The sequence below is a fragment of the Syzygium oleosum genome, unplaced genomic scaffold (genome assembly GCF_021117445.2).
Source record: "Syzygium oleosum isolate NSW1041296 unplaced genomic scaffold, Sole_v2.1 Sole_v2.60, whole genome shotgun sequence".
Lineage (NCBI taxonomy): Eukaryota > Viridiplantae > Streptophyta > Magnoliopsida > Myrtales > Myrtaceae > Syzygium > Syzygium oleosum.
In genome coordinates, this window is record NW_026607544.1 from 94641 (window position 1) to 112715 (window position 18075).

Here is an 18075-nt window from a genome sequence, read left to right on the forward strand (position 1 = left end):
TATTTAGAGAAGATGTTTCGAGTCAAAGCGGAGTAGGTAAAAGCAATTGAGCATTTGGTAAATTTTAATTGAAAAGTGCATTGTAAAGCAACTCTTATATAATTACGGCTTCGAAAAGACCGTGCTCCAAAAGTCCTTTGGTGTTTTTGTGATTGATTTAAGTTTTCTACTTTTTAATTTTTTTAAAAAAATTGGAAAAATCAATGACTGACTGCAATTTTTACAATTTGAATGTAAAAGTAACGTATTAACAATTTTGTGACCTAAAAATCATATTTCTTTTATGGTTGAAAGATCGAATTCAACAAACATTACAATGTATTAAAAAAATTAATAAATGTCAAAAAAGTCACATGTGGACTCTTTTTCAATTAAACAGGGAAGAATTTCATTATAACAAACATGGTTACATATGGTCACGGAAGGAACGATGTTATCCTTCAAAATTAGAAGTATTTTTTTATTATTTACTGAACTTATAGATATTCGACAATAAACATGTGTCATGTTAGAAGATGCATTATTATTTGAAACACCAGCCCATGATTTACATTATTAGGGTCAAATATTTATCCATAATTGGGAACCAAATCAACTCTAGTGAAGTAGGTATCATTCGAGTCATTCTTCGTATATGATCATTTAAAGTCATTATCACTACTACAATTTCACTTGCTTTTTATACAAATAACTTGTTATATTCTTTAGAATCTTCAACTTCTTTTTTCAATACACTAAAGGCTTGCTCAATATCCTTAGTGAGAAATGGTCACGGTTGAACACTTCTTCATAACCTGTAGGTCTAAGACCTCGTTGAAACTCAAGCAAATAATATCCAACTTTCTTGTGTGGCCCCAAATAACTTATGGAACTTGAATATCAGCATCTGCTAAATAATATTTACCTACACGTGTAAATTTAAACCCCATACACATCATGTCTCCGAATGGCTTAGTAGAAGTTATAAGCATCATAAACAGTGTATCCCAACCGACCACAATATAAATAAATTTCATGTCAAATTTACACACAAGCAATACATTTGGACCCGATATTCCTATTCGACCAATAAAACGAATTTAATCATTTGTAAGTATCACCCCCGGTATATGTGTACCACCCATAACTCTAATGCAATCCTAAAACAAAAAAGGCAAATATTAGTTACTTTATATTAGTCATACATTACTTTAAAATATAGATAAATTCTCAAAGTATTCTTGGTCTCTGAACTACCCAAAATTGTGTTGGAACAAACCCTTTCCCATGTTACATATTTTCTCCAAAACTAAATCGAAGTACCTTTTTTCTAGGATTGCATTGAAGCTATGAACATCATGCATATCCGTGATGGTATTTATGCACAATCAAATTCGTTTTATTGGTCAAAAAGGAACACCGACTCAAAATGTATCGGTTGTATCTAATTTTAACATAAAATTTATTTATATATGGGCAAGTTGGGAGGATACAACTCATGATAAGCATATTTTTCTATAAAACCCTTGGTCGACGTGATGTACAATTTACTATATATGTGTGTGTGTGTGTGACTCAATATATTGGTTGCATGTAATTTATTTAAGTTTGGGCCGATTGGGAAAGAACAGCTCCTGATTATCATATTTTCTTGGCCTTTGTAGCAGATTCCATGCGCCTGTGTAATCCTACTGTATTTCTTCCTAGCATGCACTAGGCCAAATCTTCTTGGGAATCCGAACAAAAAAAATCTTCTTGGGTACAATATAATTTTTTTACGCACAATATCCATTAGATTTCTCTGTATTCAGAGTTGACAGCTGCAATACTGAACCTACATAACCTGTATACCATTACTAAGGATGAAGAGGTATTAACTCAAGTTTTAAAGTGTGAGGCGTGGAATCTGCAATATGGTGAAAAAACAAATCCATGATCCGTAAAAGAGCATAGTTGTCTGGCTTTTTATCTTGAGAAAGGGGTATTGTTGTTCATGCACTTAAATTCCATTTCAAAGAGTATCCTCCAGTAATATATTAGGTAAAAACAATCGAGAACTTCTACAAAGAGTTTTGAGATAATGCTCCTCATATCCTTCACATGCACCTTTATAAGATGCTTTTACAAATGCACACTAAAAACACATTTTGGCCAAAGCTGGCATGCTTATTTTCAATAGTATAATAATTCACTCAATAAGGTTATCGTCTAATGAGAGGACATCATCAGGATTGGCTCTATCAAAATATTTGAAACTATCTCCATCGCTTTAGCTATAAAAGAAGCTCTTTTAACTCTAGAAATGCTCGTTTATTTATGGCCAATTGTCTAAATTCTGATGAGTAGGATGGGCCCATAATCCCATGCCCCCCGCACTTTAAAACTTGAGTCTTTTAATACCTCTTTCTCATTTGTAAAGGTACACAGGTCATATATGCAATATTGCAGACGATGGACTCTGAATACAAAGAAATCCAGAGGATATTGTGTGAGAAAAATCATATTGTTCCCAAGGAGATTTGGCCTAGTGCATTACAAGAGGAAGTATCATGGGATTACACACAGGCGTATGAACCCACCAGAGATGCTAACCAATAGGCTTTAGCAGAAATTCAAGTAGATAATCCTCATCAACCTCTATAGCCATCTCAGAATCATCCACGGTCGTTTTAAGACCCTTGGGGTGGACACTTTCTCATGGGATTATGGTCCCAATCCTACTCATCAGAATTTAGACAGCTAGCCACAACCGTCAATTCCTCGCAGAGAATTCCATGTCAGTACAGGCAATAAGAGAGCATCTTCAAAGCCCAAAGAGCTACAGCTCTCTTAGCTAAAGCAATGGAAACATTTCGAATATTGTAATGAAGCCAATCCTAATGATATCCCTCATCTCACAATGATCTTTCAAAATAAATTATCGTACTATTGAAAATAAGCATGTCAGATTTGGACAAAGTGTGTTTCTAGTGTGCTTTGGTAAAAACATCTTATAAAAGTGCATGTGAAGGTCTTGTACCATCTTGGTCTATCATTGTCTTATAGTTGTATTGTTAAAGGTCTGTATCGCCTATATAAGGGCACTATCTTTCAGTTGTAAAATAAGACCAAGTTTGGACAATCTCTATAGCATACACTTCTCTAGTCTACCTAAACACTTTCATTCTCTACCTCAAGGTCTGATGTCATTATATGTACAGAGTTGCACCGTTAGCTTGATAAGATGAATTGGTTGAGTATGCTCTCCACTTGACACTGTGAATAGATCAGAAAATTTCAGAGTTTTATGGTATAAATTCATGATGTCTACAGACTAAATTGCAATCCCTTATTAAGGACGAGAGAAGGGCCATAATGTGGGATAGCATATCTATCTCAGATATCCATTAGTCTATATATATATAATACATGTTGCTTAAATATGCATTATATCTGTGTAGGTAAATATTATTTACTATATGCTAAATATTCAAATCCCACAGGATATATGGGAAGTTTACCAACAAGAGCTTCAATTGTACCCATCCTCTCACTTGGGCAATATATATTTGAAGCCTAAATTACACTATTTACCTAATCCGTCTTCTACCTGATTTCAGGTGGTTCTCTGAATAACCGAGTAAATGGGGAGTCGAGACAAGCATATGAGCCAGTTGTATGAGCTCTGTAAGACGGGAGCAGAAGTACCTTATTGTCTGAGGAGAATAGCTGCCTACGAAATCTGATCTGTTCACCACCGACCGAGTTGTTGCTTGATTTGATGGCGATGATCAACGTTTGAACAACAAAGTTACACTAGAGAAGTTTTGAGACCAGGAGTTTCCAAAGGTGAGTTGTCACAAGAGATGAAGGTCAAAGGGTTTGCTTGCGTGGGGCAGGAATTTGTCCTTCGATTTGCTTCCTCTGCTTCTTTCTAAGACTGTAAAAAGATTAGAATGTAAATCAATCGTCTCTCATGCAACAAGATTTTATTATTTCTGTTCAATAGAAAGAAGATACAACATCTGCTCAAGTAGTTTCTAATGGGGAAACTTTTCTCCTCCCTCCCTCCCTCTTTCTCCCTCCTTTTCTTCCCACCTGGGGTTGTGGTGAGGGTGTTTTCATCACATTACATGGAAATTTTTGATACAGAAAATGTACTTAAGCTTACTAGACCAGCTTCAGAGTCACCTCAGCAAGTCTGAAGAGCAGAAGACATCAATGTTCGAGCAGTTTAACACCTCTCTTGCAATGAACCAATCAAAGAGGTTGCCTGAAACACTACTCGAGGATTGTAATTTTGTAACATGAAACTGCAGGTGGCTACAAAAGCAAATAGTCTCATGGCGATAGCGACAAAAGAAAATGGTTAAGAATAGTTTTAATTGTATAATATCCAGAGAATCGACAAAAGTGACAGCGAGTTTTTGTTCTGTTGGGGAATATAATTATTCAATGACCAAAAGGAATTTGCAGACATCCGATTTCAAGAGTCTGGTAGCTGGAAAATTATTTATTATTTTCAGAAGGAATGTCGACATGAGATTCAATGTGCTCCCAAACAAAAAGCCATCTAATCCCATTAGTATTGACGATAGCCTTAAGATGTATCCTTTCTCTATATTGGATAAGTAACAGTGACGTAAGGTGCATCGATCATAGGAAAAAGAAAAGATGAGAAATCTAAGCTCCACATGAAAAGTCTCACCTCTACGTTGCAAGCTTTCCAAACAAAATTCCTCCAAATACAAGGGCTCCAAACCACTTGTTGGACACAAATCTGCACCACACAAAAGTGTGAGAAAGATTCAGAGAGTATATGAATTTGAATAGCAATGACTTGTTCAATAAATGGAAAGTACATTTCAACTGGACATCAGCAACCTAAACATCGCCAAAATTCAAAGACGACAGGAGATATTTGGCAAATTCTGAAAGACTTTACATGTTATATGATTGGAACAATATACAAAGAGGTTCCCCTTGACATGCAAAAACACGTCCCCACAACATAATTAACTATGTTCTGGTAGCCTAGAATTACTGTCATCAAAGAACTACATGATATTCTTTGACGAAGCAAAAGAATACTATGAACACGAAATCCCATATTCAGTGATGAAGCCAATAAGCCCGAGGCCTCCACTCTTGATCGCATAAACATCAGCAACTAGAGAAAATATCCCATTACCATCAACTAAAGATAGTTATATATATGATCCCTGAAAAAAATTATATTGAATTCACACTTAGACCGAACTAGATGTCCCTCACTAAAAGGCCATTCTAAATGTCAATCACCTGTATCACTAGAAACAATCAAATATTTTTTTTACAAAGGAAAGAAACAAAACACTTCATTATTATGAAAAACTGTTACGAAAGACCTTTGAAGGGGAAATAATCATCTTAACCGAATGGCCATCTAGGCATTCATAACACTTGGAAAGTATGTCTACAATTACTTGGATAAACTGTTTGAGTTACATATGATGACTGTGTCCTCCTTCTGCGTTCTTAATATTGATTCTATGACACTGTTTGGCTCGACAAAATAAGCTTAAGAAACTAAAGATGTTGACGTAAACTAAAGAAAGAAATATCAGCACAACTAATGCAAAAAATGGGAAAGGCAAGGGGAGTTACATATGATGACTGTGTCCTCCTTCTGTGTTCTTAATATTGATTCTATGCCACTGTTTGGCTCAACGAAATGAGGTTAAAAAACTAAAGATGTTGAAGTAAACTAAAGAAAGAAGAATCAGCACAACTTGAGCAAAAAAAATTGGAAAGGCAAGGGGTTTATTGCTTGGCTATACCCAAAATACATACTTTCGGTTACAATCGGCACGGCATGATAGATCAACTGTTGATATCTGCCACGCTATATGTCCAGAAGCAGCAATAAGAAATGCATAGTATGGCCATCCTGCTCCACATGCATCATTGGAAAAAAATAATGAGCTTGCATTTAATATTGAAAGTCAGAATCCTTAGACGGGAGAAAATTAATACCAATATCAGCATTATATCCACAGAGTGCAAGGCTGCTGATGCAAGCGATTCCAAAGCCAGAAATCCATTCCTTCGACAAATCTCCGAATCTCAATGCCGTTGATCTTACACCCACTTTAACATCATCTTCTTTATCCTTTAAAAAGGAGGAAACAAATGTCAAGAGCCTTGCTGTGGTGATCAGTTATGACTAAATGTATATTGCTATTAACTAAAACACTGTATTGGTGGTGCTGGAGTGGGCTTTTTGGGAGTGGGGGTCTGGGAGGGAGAAAGATTCTAAAGGAGGAAGAACTTTAATGCCTAGGAAAAACAGACAAAGGCTAAAAAGAGAGCCAAGAAAGGATCGTTCGTGCATAAACTGAATAATCTTACATATTACCAGTCCATTGCAAGTACCAAAGAATACAATGCAAGCTAGTTCTACATTCATGGAGACATAACACGGCATATAAATCTTTATGCTCACATAACCATGATTTGAGACTTCAATAGTCATTCCAGTAATTGCATATTCAATTGACTTATGGAATAATTTGCAGCCACGCATTTCATGCTTGTTTGAGAAATAGCAACGAGCCTAATAAATTGTCCCCTCTTAGCAGTTTTCATCCAACAAATTCAAGATGAACATAAAAACCATACACGTCTTCCAAAAATCTCTCAGAATTAAAATAACATTGGGCATCTCAAATCCATTTTTCAAAAATTAATATGTTCTCCATTCTGATTCTGCCATGTTGCTTTTGATAATCCAACTCATTTGCACTGTAAGATTACATCTAATAATCCCCTTTTCTGGATTCTCTACCTAGAATCATCGGTGATTATTGTTCTTTTGCCTTACACTTTATTTCTTTTGCTCCTACAATTGAGTGATGATATCAAGGTGGCAGTGAAACAGATCTCACTTCACAGAAGTTATGAAACTCCGCCACAATCCCTAACTTTTTTCCAGGAGTATCGTTCAAACCAATTGATATACCAGTCCAAGAATGTCCAACCACTAAGAAAAGGTACTGAAATTGTGTCATTTCCATAAAAACTCGAAATGCAAAAGGCACAATATAAACTACTCAACAAGTTTCACAAGATACGGTCAGATACCTGGTGTGCATATATAGTGTCATACACAAGAGTCCAAAAAACTCCAGAAAAATATAGAGGAAGCACGACATAAGGATCCAAACTTCCTCTAACAGCAGTCCATCCGAGTAAAGCTCCCCAATTGAAAGTCAAACCTAGATAGGCCTGTGGCTGCATTGGCATTGAAAATTTCCTAGACGTCAGTCAACAGATAATGTCAACAAAAAGCACAACAGAAAGATTATGCCCACTGTGACATATAGAAATCCAGTCTTATTACCCAAAACGTGAACCTTTTCATCAAGGGATAGGAGAAGACAAGCAACAAAGAAGAAGCTCCCAGTATACGGCTGTAAAAAGATAATGCAGCTTTAATCATTGTGAAAAGATGAAAACAACCAGTGCATATTTTATGACCACTTCTACATGCTTTTATATTAGCTATTTCTGAATATACAAAAATCAGATATCAGAAAACTATATAGATAAAAAAGGCCAAGATCGTTTATCATGTCAATCTTCCTTTTATACAAGGATGGAACAGCAGAAGTTTCTCAATGTTGAACCTAATTCTGGTATATAACTGAGCTGAAAGTCAACAACAGCAAGCTCATTGCAATATTATGGAAGAAACAAGGTGAATATTTTTACTCCAAAAAGAAAGCAGCTGCTAATGGCTATTGGACATTGCAAACATAATGAGTTAGCATATGAAATGGAATAAGCTGGCTAGGACCTTCGATCAACCAAAGCCTATGCATCCTACAGAAGTACTAGAACATAATGACAGCAGTGTTCACAATCACAAACTTCATCCTAAAATTATTTAGGTTTTCAAGGCACAATCACCTTTATACTGTTTTGGCCTTGCATCCTGCCGTTTGAGGTAACTCACATAACACTTCGACCAGTGACAAGACATCACTATGATCTATTAGACTTTCCTACTCAGAAAATTGTGGGACCAAGTTGAAAAGGTTGGCACTTTGGCAGTAAGGCAACGATGGAAACCCACCCAAATGAACTTCACCAAGGAACATAGTTTCATGCTCACATGTGCTTAAGACAATTTAACAATGACTGCTTAAAAAACTAAAAGCATGTGTTTATTTGTTTTTAAAGGAAACTATTAGCCAAAGACATGCAACCTGAGCATTCCACTTTTCAGTAAAATATCAATTTGAATCTCAAAGGAGCTTGCAAAGCTAGCAAAAGTTTATCACGCAGTGTCTGAAGAGGACATAAAAGTGAGAGTAACCTGTAATTATTCAACTGTAGAAGAATTCCAAGACCTAAAAGCAATTGAAACCCAAGGAAACAAAGCCCTTGAAATGGTGTCAAAAGACCACTTGCGATTGGCCGGGACTTTGTTCGTTCCACCTAACAGAAAAAGAGTCAAACATAAATTAAATGCCAAGGAAACTTAACAAATTGATCTTATCAAAGAGAAATTCCAAGAACTTTGGCTCTTAGCAACCCATGATCTATTTCTGACGAAATATAAAAAATTTATTCAGCAGCAAAAGATAAAAGAACCTTAAAGCAACCAGAAAAGTTCGGGAAAATAAGGAAAGGGTACTCAGAAAAATACAAATTGACTGTGTCATTCTTTAGACTTTTATGATGAAAAGGGCTTTCTAAGTACAATAAAAAGCGATAATCTTAAAATGACAGGTGTATGGTGAACTTATGATTTACTTTATATATCAATTTCATAAAAAATTGATTTAAACCCTTAATTTAGCAGCACCTACTCTGAAACTATCACGGTCAAACCAGAGAACTCTAAGAAAAATGATTCAGGCATGCAGAAATTGCAGGCTACATTTAAACAGACTAAAACTTAAGGGAATCCAACTAAAATTGAGATAGAAACTTTTATCGAGTTTCCAATTAACCCAATAGCGCCAAGCTGACAATCAGAAAAAGATGTAAGAGGTTAACTTCAAAATAGATTTACCTAGAAAGGGGAAGAGCAGAACAATCATTTAATAAAAAAGGGTAAAGACAAAATAGAGGAAAAGAATTTTCATAGAATAAACACACTAGACGTATAAGAGTTTCAAGTCTTAGAAGGCTACCACTTTTCATCAGAATGCAAATAAATTTCTAAAAAGCAACAAGTGTGCCAAGGAAACAATTCATCTAAAAGATCTTGATTTGATAGGAGAAGTTAAAAATGCTATTCATTCTAACATAAGGGTTCAACCAAATTATTCAACTGTTGCATGTGCACATACAAGTTATTCAACCGAACAAAAAGACAGAAAAACACATACACAGGAATATGCTTACCATCACATCAATGTCCCTATCAAGGAGGTCATTGATAGTGCATCCAGCACCTCTCAACAGCAAAGCTCCAGAACCAAAAAGCATCAACATCTTAAGATCAGGAAGGCTTCCTGCGTTTGCTGCCAGCGTGATTGACCTAGAATTGGTTGGACGTAAGCAACAATAAAACTCAATAAGCATATCCATATCACATTAAAACAGCACCATGAAAATCTTTCTTCTTTGGTTTACAGCCCAATTCCACAAGGCAAAATAAATACAAGAGCAGAGTTTATAGAAGGTATATAAATTCACATTATACTGACAAACGGAGGAAGCAACTATAACTGAATATGAACGATTAGGTTCAAAACAGTGATATATGAGGGGGCCTGCAGCAATAGCAGTCCAACATACTGTACATGCTTACAACGGTTCTAGGTGGATAGCTCCAAAGATTACATTCGAAGCTTTTTTGCAGAATCCATTAGACCACTCATTGGCATGCATACACCCCAAACACCATGAGTTCTTGGCATCGTCCTGCAACTACTATGGACCAACACTCTCTTTATAATCATTCATGTTAATGTCTTGTGTAGCATTTTAATTAGCCTTAAGGACCATTTCAAATCACAGTAATATTGCAACTGAAAAGGAGCTTATCATAAACATTTGTGATATTTTCTCTCCCTTAGTTTCAAATGGCATTGTGAAAGCGCCACCCTAAGTGTTTTACACTAAGATATATTTTTCTTTGGTTGAGTCATAAAGAACTTCATTAAAAGAGAAATCTGGTACATCAGAAATGTACAAGCACAGGAGGAAAGTTTATAAACAAATGAAAGTAGAACATCACTAGACAAGACAAAATCAGAGCAGAGTGCAAAATAAAAGTAATCAAAGCTTGAGATTCCTCAAGGTCTTTCCCAAGTGCATGACACAAAACAAAGCAGTGCAGCACAGTGCAGTGCTTCAAGACTTCTAAAAGATTGAGTCTCCTACGTAGGCATTCCAATAGCTAAATAACTGGAGGAATTTCTCGGCATGACCTAGACCACCTTCGAAGAGCTGAAGATATGATTCCGTAGGTTGCGGCCAAAGTTACAATGAAGAAAAAGATGAATCAAAAGAAGATAATCAACAGAATCATCCGGATTTTTGCACATATAATGTCAGTTCGTCAGAGTGAAATTTTGTTTTCTGAGATTTTCTGTAGAAAGAACCTTATTCCAAGCTACAGTCCAACAAAAATAAGAAATTCTATGGGGAACATAAAGTAGCCAAATTGCTGTTGAGAGAGAGTGAGGAGAGAATCCCCAAAATAATGTAAACATATTTAACACTGGAGGTCTTATTTTCTATATAGTACACCATCTTGTAATCCAGAAAGTAGAAATCACAAACCTTAGCAGAATAGAGAAGAGCTAGGAAAGAATCAATCAGAGATAGCTCCAAATCTGAAATTTTTCTTTTATGAAAAATGAGTTCAAACCGCCCTCCGAAGACACATATAGTCTGAAACCATCGAAGTCTTGTCTCAAACAGAGGATTATCCTTTGGCCCCACAAAACGGTGCCTATGCCTTGGAAAAGGATGTCATTGCCTGAACCCACATTCATTTCCAGAATCGCTCGTTGGCTAAATCCCAGTCCTCAGAGTGTTGTAAAAAATAAATCAGTTTGGAAATAAGCAGCATCTCGTAATATCTTCCTTTAAAAACAAAGAGACAGCTGCAGAATTTATCTCCCTTTCAAAACAAAGAGCCAGCTGCAGAATTTTACATTGCCATGTCCTCCCCACTTGCAGTTCAAGTCATTGATGTATAAGATCCATAGATAATCCTACCACTGATAATCCTTGTATAAGTGATCTATCGATGCCTATGTCAACTCCCAAACGACAAAACCTTTTACATAAATAATGCAGCAGACACAGGCAGTACAAGTTGGGAAAGAATAGTTACTCCTCTTTGAGTCATTCTATCAAACACAACAAAGCACATCGCACATACAAACCTATTGAAATGAACCATCCCAAACAAGAATTGCAAATCGGTAAAAGAACTGGGATACACAGCACTTCTACATCAGCGATCCATTTCTCCGAAACTACTCGGGCTTATTCAGTGTCGCGAAAAGAGAAACCAAAACAGCCACCTCAAAACCGCAAGGCCCTCTTACCACATACAAGGCCAAGCAAGCAGCCAAGTCCCAATAGGCTTATCCAGGCGAGCAAGGTGAGCGTAAGGCCTCGCCTTCCTCGGCAAATACAAGTCGACCCAAGACGCCGCCCCGAGCCTGGACCCTTTCTCGTCGCCACCACACGAGCCGTTATCTTTCCCATCCTCATCATCGTTCTTGGCACTCTCCGCCACGCTCGAGAAGCCCACGACAGACCCACCATTCAAACACCTGAAAGACCCGAAATTCCGCCGGGAAAACTCCGAATTGGCTCCGCAGGACGACAAATGCAGCCGCCCGGAACCATTTGGGCTGTACAGGCATCTCCAGAGCAGAGCAGAGAGCGACGGAGCGAATTCGCTCGCCGAAGCCTCAGGGGTCAATACATAGCGTCGGGCACCAAACCCATTATTGCGGCGGTGATAGAAAACCGATCCCCATCTCTGAAGTTTAGTCCTGAACCTCCTCGTGTACATTGCGGCGATACCAATCCGCCCCCACAAGAATTGCTCTCGGCAGGGGAGAAGGGGAAATGCCCAGTGTGCTTTGCGAGAATCTCTTGCGGTTTCTTGGAGGATCCTCGTGGGCAAGGAGAGTGGCGGATCCTCTGGATCACCACCGGCAAGGAAACGAGGAACGAGTTGCGATGCAGGAGAGACACAGGGAGCGAAACGAATTGAAGCCAAACGGCACAGTTCGGTGAATTAAGCCCTTATTGGCACAGTTAGGTTAATTAAGCCCTTACTTTCTTATTAGGCTAATATCACGAAAAACTGAAACTAATAGGACAAATTTATTCCAAATTAATTTTTTTATCACAAAAAATCTTAAACTGATACACCTGTGACAAATTTACGCTATGCTAGTTTCCGTTAAAATTTACCGTCAAATTACCAAGTGGGATGACATGTGGCAGTTGATGGGTGTATCAGTTTGGCCAATGAGGGGATCTATACTGAGAATAAAGAAAAACAAGGTTAGTTTGCAATAAGTATGCTATCCCGCACGGTGAATCTCTTGTTCAAGCCCTTCAGGGACAGCATTTTAACTGCAAAACTACCCGGAAATTTAATTTAGAGCATAGAGACACTCAGAGTTACCAGGATGATGTTATGCTTAACTGACCGAGCTACATTTCTTAGAGGATCATGCCAAGTTTTGAAGAAAAGGATTTTTAGAGAGATATAGAAAGTAAGAACTCTGAAATTTCACAAATTTCCCTCTTATTCCAAACTAAAGAATTACATGGCCTTATATAGACGCTGGGGAGTACATTGTTAGACGACGGTCCAAAACACACCTAAAACACATTCGTAGGACACCTAAAACACACTCATAGGGTTAGGTGAAACAGTACCCCGCTATTATATGTTACAATGAACAGTATCGATTATGTGAAACAGTATCCGGCTATTATATGTTACAATGAACAATGCCGGTTATATGAAACAGTACCAGTTTATCTCCATCCAGAATTATAATCATAGTCTGAGCTGTTTGCATATTCATGTTCTGCTATTTGTCTCTGTTCCAGAATTTGTTCAAAATTGTCTTTAGTAATGACTGGCGTTTGGTTTGAGGAAGAGGATGCATATGTAGAAAAGTCTGGGAGAGATAAGTTTTAATTGGTTCTTTTAGGCATGACTGGCTGGGGCCAATTTCTTATTTGAGCGTAATAGGAACTTGTACTAGTGTCAAGTCCAATGGATAAGGATAATGGTCCATAGTCATAGGGATCTTGAGAGAGCAGTTCACCCCATGGGTTCTGAGATGCTCGTGCTGGATTTCCTGTGTCTGACATTTCTTGATCTTGTGATGATCCGAGCTATACTTGTGCCTGATCGTATTCTCTGAGTGCTTGTCTCGTTGCAGATGAAGATCCTTTGTGATCCCATGAAACAGGTGTGGTGTAATCCATGCTTCTTCTGGGATAATAAGATTTTCTTGGCATAGGATCCTCTGGAGTTCCCTCTAATTATATTCAACAGAGCCAATGCGACTAGGAAACGAATTATAAACACGTGCAACTTGAAGATGTGACTGGGGCTTGTAGATAGCAGTACCTACTACTGCAACAGTATCGGAGACTATGCCATTGTTGTGCACAAAAGTCCATGGACGATGGAAGAGTACAACAGTGTGTGTTTCTGGATTATCTCGGATTTTTTTCAACTCTTCGAGAAAAAGCCGTTTCCAATAAACAGGAGAGTAAAACCATTTGAGCACAGTTAAAAGGTTTTTCTTGTGTTCATTTAGCTCAATGTGATCAGCCATAAGTAATCCGGTTAATTTGAGAAAAAAATTTCTAGTGGGAAACTAAATAGCTATTAAGTACTTACTGGTTAGGTACCATAATAGCCATTTAAGTTTTTCAAGAAAATCATTTTTTTCAAATTAATGGGTGAATGAAAGGGTACCTCGAGTGTAATCCAAAAGAGCTAAGAATACAGCCTCCATGTAGTCTGAAAAAGGTCTGTGTGACATTGCCACATGAGGTTGTCAAAATTTTCAGTGAGTTTATCCTTTTGAATTTGCTCAACTATTTCTTGAGGATATTCCAAACTTAGCCATTCTTGAAATCTTTCAATTTTGTATTTGTCTGGCTGAAGAGGAAAGAAATGCCTAAGAATATACACGTTGATTTCTGCCGATGCTTTTGGTCTGGAGAGAAAATCTGCAAAAACATTCTTATTTCCTGCAATATGTTTGGTTTCGAAGGAATATTTCGAAAACCATTCAGCCCATCTGAGTAGTTGAAGATGAGGAATCTGCTTCTGTTTGAATTTGATCATCTGGGGAAAAGAAGTCATATCCAGTTCTACTAAAAAATGATGGCTAATAAGATGGAACTCAAACTTTTTTATTCCATTTTTTACTGCCAAAATTTTCTTGAAGGTAAAGTGATAGTGCATTTCTGCCTGAGAAAACTTGCCACTTTTGTAAGAGCAAAGATGTCGCTTACCATGAAGTTCTTCGAACAATATGGCCTCTCAATATTCATCACTGGCATTAGTCTGCAAAATTCTCTTTCCTGTGGATGGGATTTGCAGAGAGGGAAGATCTTGCATAATTTCTTTGAGTTCCGTAACTGCTATGGTTTGTGCCTTTCCCCATAGCACCGGATGCTTTTTTAACATCAGTTGCAAAGGAATTAACAACTTTGCAATATTTGGGACAAAATCTCTAAGATAATTAACTATCCTGAGAAATTGTTGAACTTGCTGGGTTGTAAAATCCTTTTCAGGAAATTTTAGTAATTCCTTGGCGATATGGGGCCTTGGATAATATGTACCTTTATTAAGGTGCATGCATAGGAATTCAACTTATGTTTGGGCAACAATCATCTTTTTCTAGGAAAGCATAATGCTATATTTCTTCACAATTTCTCCAAACTGCTCAAGAAGTTGGCAATGAGATTCTTCGTCTGGACTATAGAGTAATATGTAGTCAATATAAATAGCAGCACTGGACAAGATCGGCTGGAATATGCGACACATAGCCTTTTGGAATAAGGAAGGAGCAACCTTGAGATCAAATGGAAGAACTCTCCATTGAAAGTGTTGGTTTGGAATACAGAATCCCATTTTAGGTCTGTCATCAGGATGATTGCCCAATTGCCAAAATCCGACTTTAAGATCAAACTTTGAATAAATACGGGCTTTAGTGATTCCCGCCAAAAGGGAATTTCGAGAAGGCAAATGAAATTTGTCATCCTAGTGAAAAAGATTAAGAGGCTGGTAGTTGATAACCAATCTCATCTTATCTCTATTTTACTCAACACGTTTATTGGCATATAAAGCTTCACAAGTCCATTGAGAATTTGAAGTTTCAATAAGGCCTTGTTGTAACAATTCTGAGCATTTTTTTTTAGCAAGAGCCAAATCCTATGGATTCATTCCCGAATAATTAGCCTTAGTAGGATTTATATCCTCATTTTTCTTGAAGGGTAGTCGAACATAGAATTCTGGATTTTTTTCACAAAGGATGAGAACATTTATGATAGAATTCGAAATGATTTTCTAAGCATGATTCTAACAGTTTCTGCATGATTGGATCTAGCAGACTCATCTGGATAGAAAAGAGCCTTTGGATATTGACGAATTCAGAGAATTGGTCTTTATACCTAAGTTCTTTTCCAGAAACAATTCTCAAGTCTGGAAGTTGGGTCATAATATCCTGTCTAATAATCAAGTCTTTATTGGGAAGATTAGATCCAAGAATTCTAGTGATAATTGAGCATTGAGGGAAAAATTAAATAGACACGGGTGTGATGCGAACATTTATAGAAAAAATATCTGCTGAAGCAGAGTTGAAATACTGAACACAGGAAATCCAGTATTCTTAAGGAAGAACTTGAGTATCTAAAATTGAAGCACTGGCATCAGTATCTATAAGGGCAATGACTGAAATTGATTTGGCAAACTTTGAGAGATAGATTCTGACTCGGAAATGGGGACAATGAAGTTGATTGGAATATATACTAGGGTCCAGATTTTCAGGCTGTGAAGATAGATGGAAAAGTTCTTCAGGTTCTGAGTCAGAGTCTATTTCATTAGGGGTGAAATAATAAGGAATGATAAAAAGTGTTTGGTCAGTGGGATTTTCATCTACAGAGAATAGGGATTCGATATCATTATTGTCAAGAAAGATTCCTGTCTCTAGTTCGATATTATGAATGAGATAATTCTGACTCGGAAATAGGGACAATGAAGTTGATTCTGACCTTTTTTAGCCTGAGGACAATTTTTGGCAAAGTGGCCCTTCTTGTTGCAAATGAAGCAACGGTTTGGTTTCTTGCGTCCTGTGAAGTTTCTTCGTTTCCGCATAAATCACCATTTCTTCTTCCTTATGAAGTGCGTAGATCTTTTTACTCGATACTTCTTGAAGTGCTTGTTTTTTTTTTTTAATATTCTCCTCAGAAACCGTTACAATCTTTCTTTGAACATTTGATCTTCAAATATTGTTTGTAGCAAACACCATTAAGTTCACGATTGTCACTGATGTAATTTTTCATCATCTGTTTTTAAAGGCAAAGTTCATCAAGACAAAGATAAATTTCTTGTTGTAGCTCTCCAAAGGGGATATCAACAATTCTTTTTTGCTTGTTGAGAAAAGATCTCTCAACTTGTTGGGAGAGTTCTTTAGGAATGGAAGTTAAGGAAACTTGTTTCAAATTCGGATCAGCTCCTAGGCCGTAAAAGAGTTTAATCATTTCTTTGTAATGGCGGTCTAGGTGCTGTTTTTGAAGAGAACAACATTTTCTTTCAAAGTATTCTCTTCTTTTGAGTTCAAGAACATCAGCAGGTTTTCCTATGAAATATAGATAAATGATTTCAATAACTTGGGAAAAGTCTTGCAGAAGAAGAAAAGTCATTTGATCTGTCTTAGAGGTTGCTTGCCACCAATGTTTAAGACTTCTAGTAAACCTTGTGGCAAATTCTAAAAGAACATCATATTTGCTTTCAATAACAAGATCTCTGGTGTTCAACCAAGTATGGAATTCATCCAATTTTTTTGGTCATTTGGAATAAGGAGTATCATCAAGAGTGAAGAACTGTTTGGATGGGGAAATAGAAATCTGAGATGGGTTATTAATTTGAATAACCTCTGGTTCAGATGAATTTGGTTCCATGTTTTGTTCTGGTGGATCAGCCATGAAAATCGGAGGAGTAGTTGGTAGTATATGGAAAGATTCAATAGAAGGAATTGGAAAAATAGAGGAAGAAAAAGAGGATTAAGAGTCAGATTCCAAGTCTGAATTTAGCAAATTTGATACCTTTGCTATTTTCTGGAGTACACTCTTGTGGATATTGTTCTGAATCAGCTTCTTGATTCTTTTGTTGATATTTGCTTAAATCCCTCAGAAAAGATTCCAAGGGGTTTGAGATCATCATCTGCTAGTCATAATTCTTTTTAGGTTCTCCAAAGGACTCAGCAACAGATTTTGCTTTTTCCTTCATTCTTTCCTTTCAGAGCTTTTCCATTTTTCAAATGCGATTTCGCATTTCTGTCATATCACTTCTGTCTCGTTGGGTAGAAGTTTCGGCTGCAAGAGCAGCTGCAGCAAAGACTGGAGAGTTTTACGGTGGTGGAGAAGAGTATCCTATTCTTGGAATAGAGAAAAAATCAGTAGGCTTAAATTTTCCTTTTTCAAGGAGATTGATTTGTCTTTTGAGTTTCTCTATTTTATTTTTCAGACTTTCAAGATAATGGTATCTAAGATGCTGTCCTAACTCCAGAGCATGAAGCCTTTTCTAGAAATCCACAAGCATCTTTTTTATAGACTCGTCATATCTTCGAATTTCTTGTTGCACATCAACAATTTTGGAGTTAATAGTCTTGAAAGCCTGATTTTGCGCCAAAAGAGTTTCCGATTGCCAATTTAGAACAATCTCAGCAACATGTGTTCTTTTTAGTCTTCCACATTCATCTACATCAGTGGGAGAACGAATTTTTGGAGCATGAAGGTATATTCACTGTGGGTCAGTAAATTTCTCAGTAGTAGGAAAAGAAAGCTGAGAACTTTCAACAGGATTTAAAGGAGGAAAATCAGCTTCAT

The 18075-nt window shown here is 37.0% G+C and overlaps 1 protein-coding gene and 1 non-coding gene across 5 annotated transcripts; both read right to left on the bottom strand.

The window, feature by feature from the left end:
• Window positions 1-3653: 3653 nt before the first annotated feature.
• LOC130134419 (4-hydroxybenzoate polyprenyltransferase, mitochondrial-like) lies at window positions 3654-12068 on the bottom strand. Of its 4 annotated transcripts, none has more exons than XM_056307830.1 (9): window positions 11517-12067; window positions 9355-9490; window positions 8318-8439; window positions 7340-7409; window positions 7081-7230; window positions 5974-6109; window positions 5791-5887; window positions 4667-4738; window positions 3654-3898 (listed from the first exon to the last, which is right to left on the bottom strand). In XM_056307830.1, exons 1-8 carry the CDS (start codon window positions 11990-11992, stop codon window positions 4669-4671), a joined length of 1257 nt encoding a protein of 418 aa, XP_056163805.1. In that variant the 5' UTR covers window positions 11993-12067; the 3' UTR covers window positions 3654-3898; window positions 4667-4668. The 4 variants fall into 4 exon arrangements, with proteins under 4 accessions (XP_056163805.1, XP_056163804.1, XP_030472603.2 ...); XM_056307829.1 differs by lacking the exon at window positions 3654-3898 and adding an exon at window positions 4023-4281; XM_030616743.2 differs by lacking the exon at window positions 3654-3898 and adding an exon at window positions 4024-4231 and having other exon boundaries at window positions 11517-12068.
• Window positions 4113-4233, bottom strand: LOC115690418 (small nucleolar RNA snoR77). Its single transcript, XR_004006840.1, has one exon. It is a non-coding gene; the product is annotated as a small nucleolar RNA snoR77 (small nucleolar RNA).
• Window positions 12069-18075: the final 6007 nt, after the last annotated feature.

What these genes read in the sequence shown, in the direction of transcription:
- LOC130134419 (XM_056307830.1), bottom strand. Translation starts at nt 11,992, where the DNA reads ATGTACACGAGGAGGTTCAGGACTAAACTTCAGAGATGGGGATCGGTT. An exon ending in CTTGCTTGGCCTTGTATGTG is followed by an intron (nt 9,491 to 11,516) that starts GTAAGAGGGCCT and finishes AACCAATTCTAG; the next exon opens with GTCAATCACGCTGGCAGCAA. An exon ending in CGTGCCGATTGTAACCGAAA is followed by an intron (nt 4,739 to 5,790) that starts GTATGTATTTTG and finishes TGTGTGGTGCAG; the next exon opens with ATTTGTGTCCAACAAGTGGT.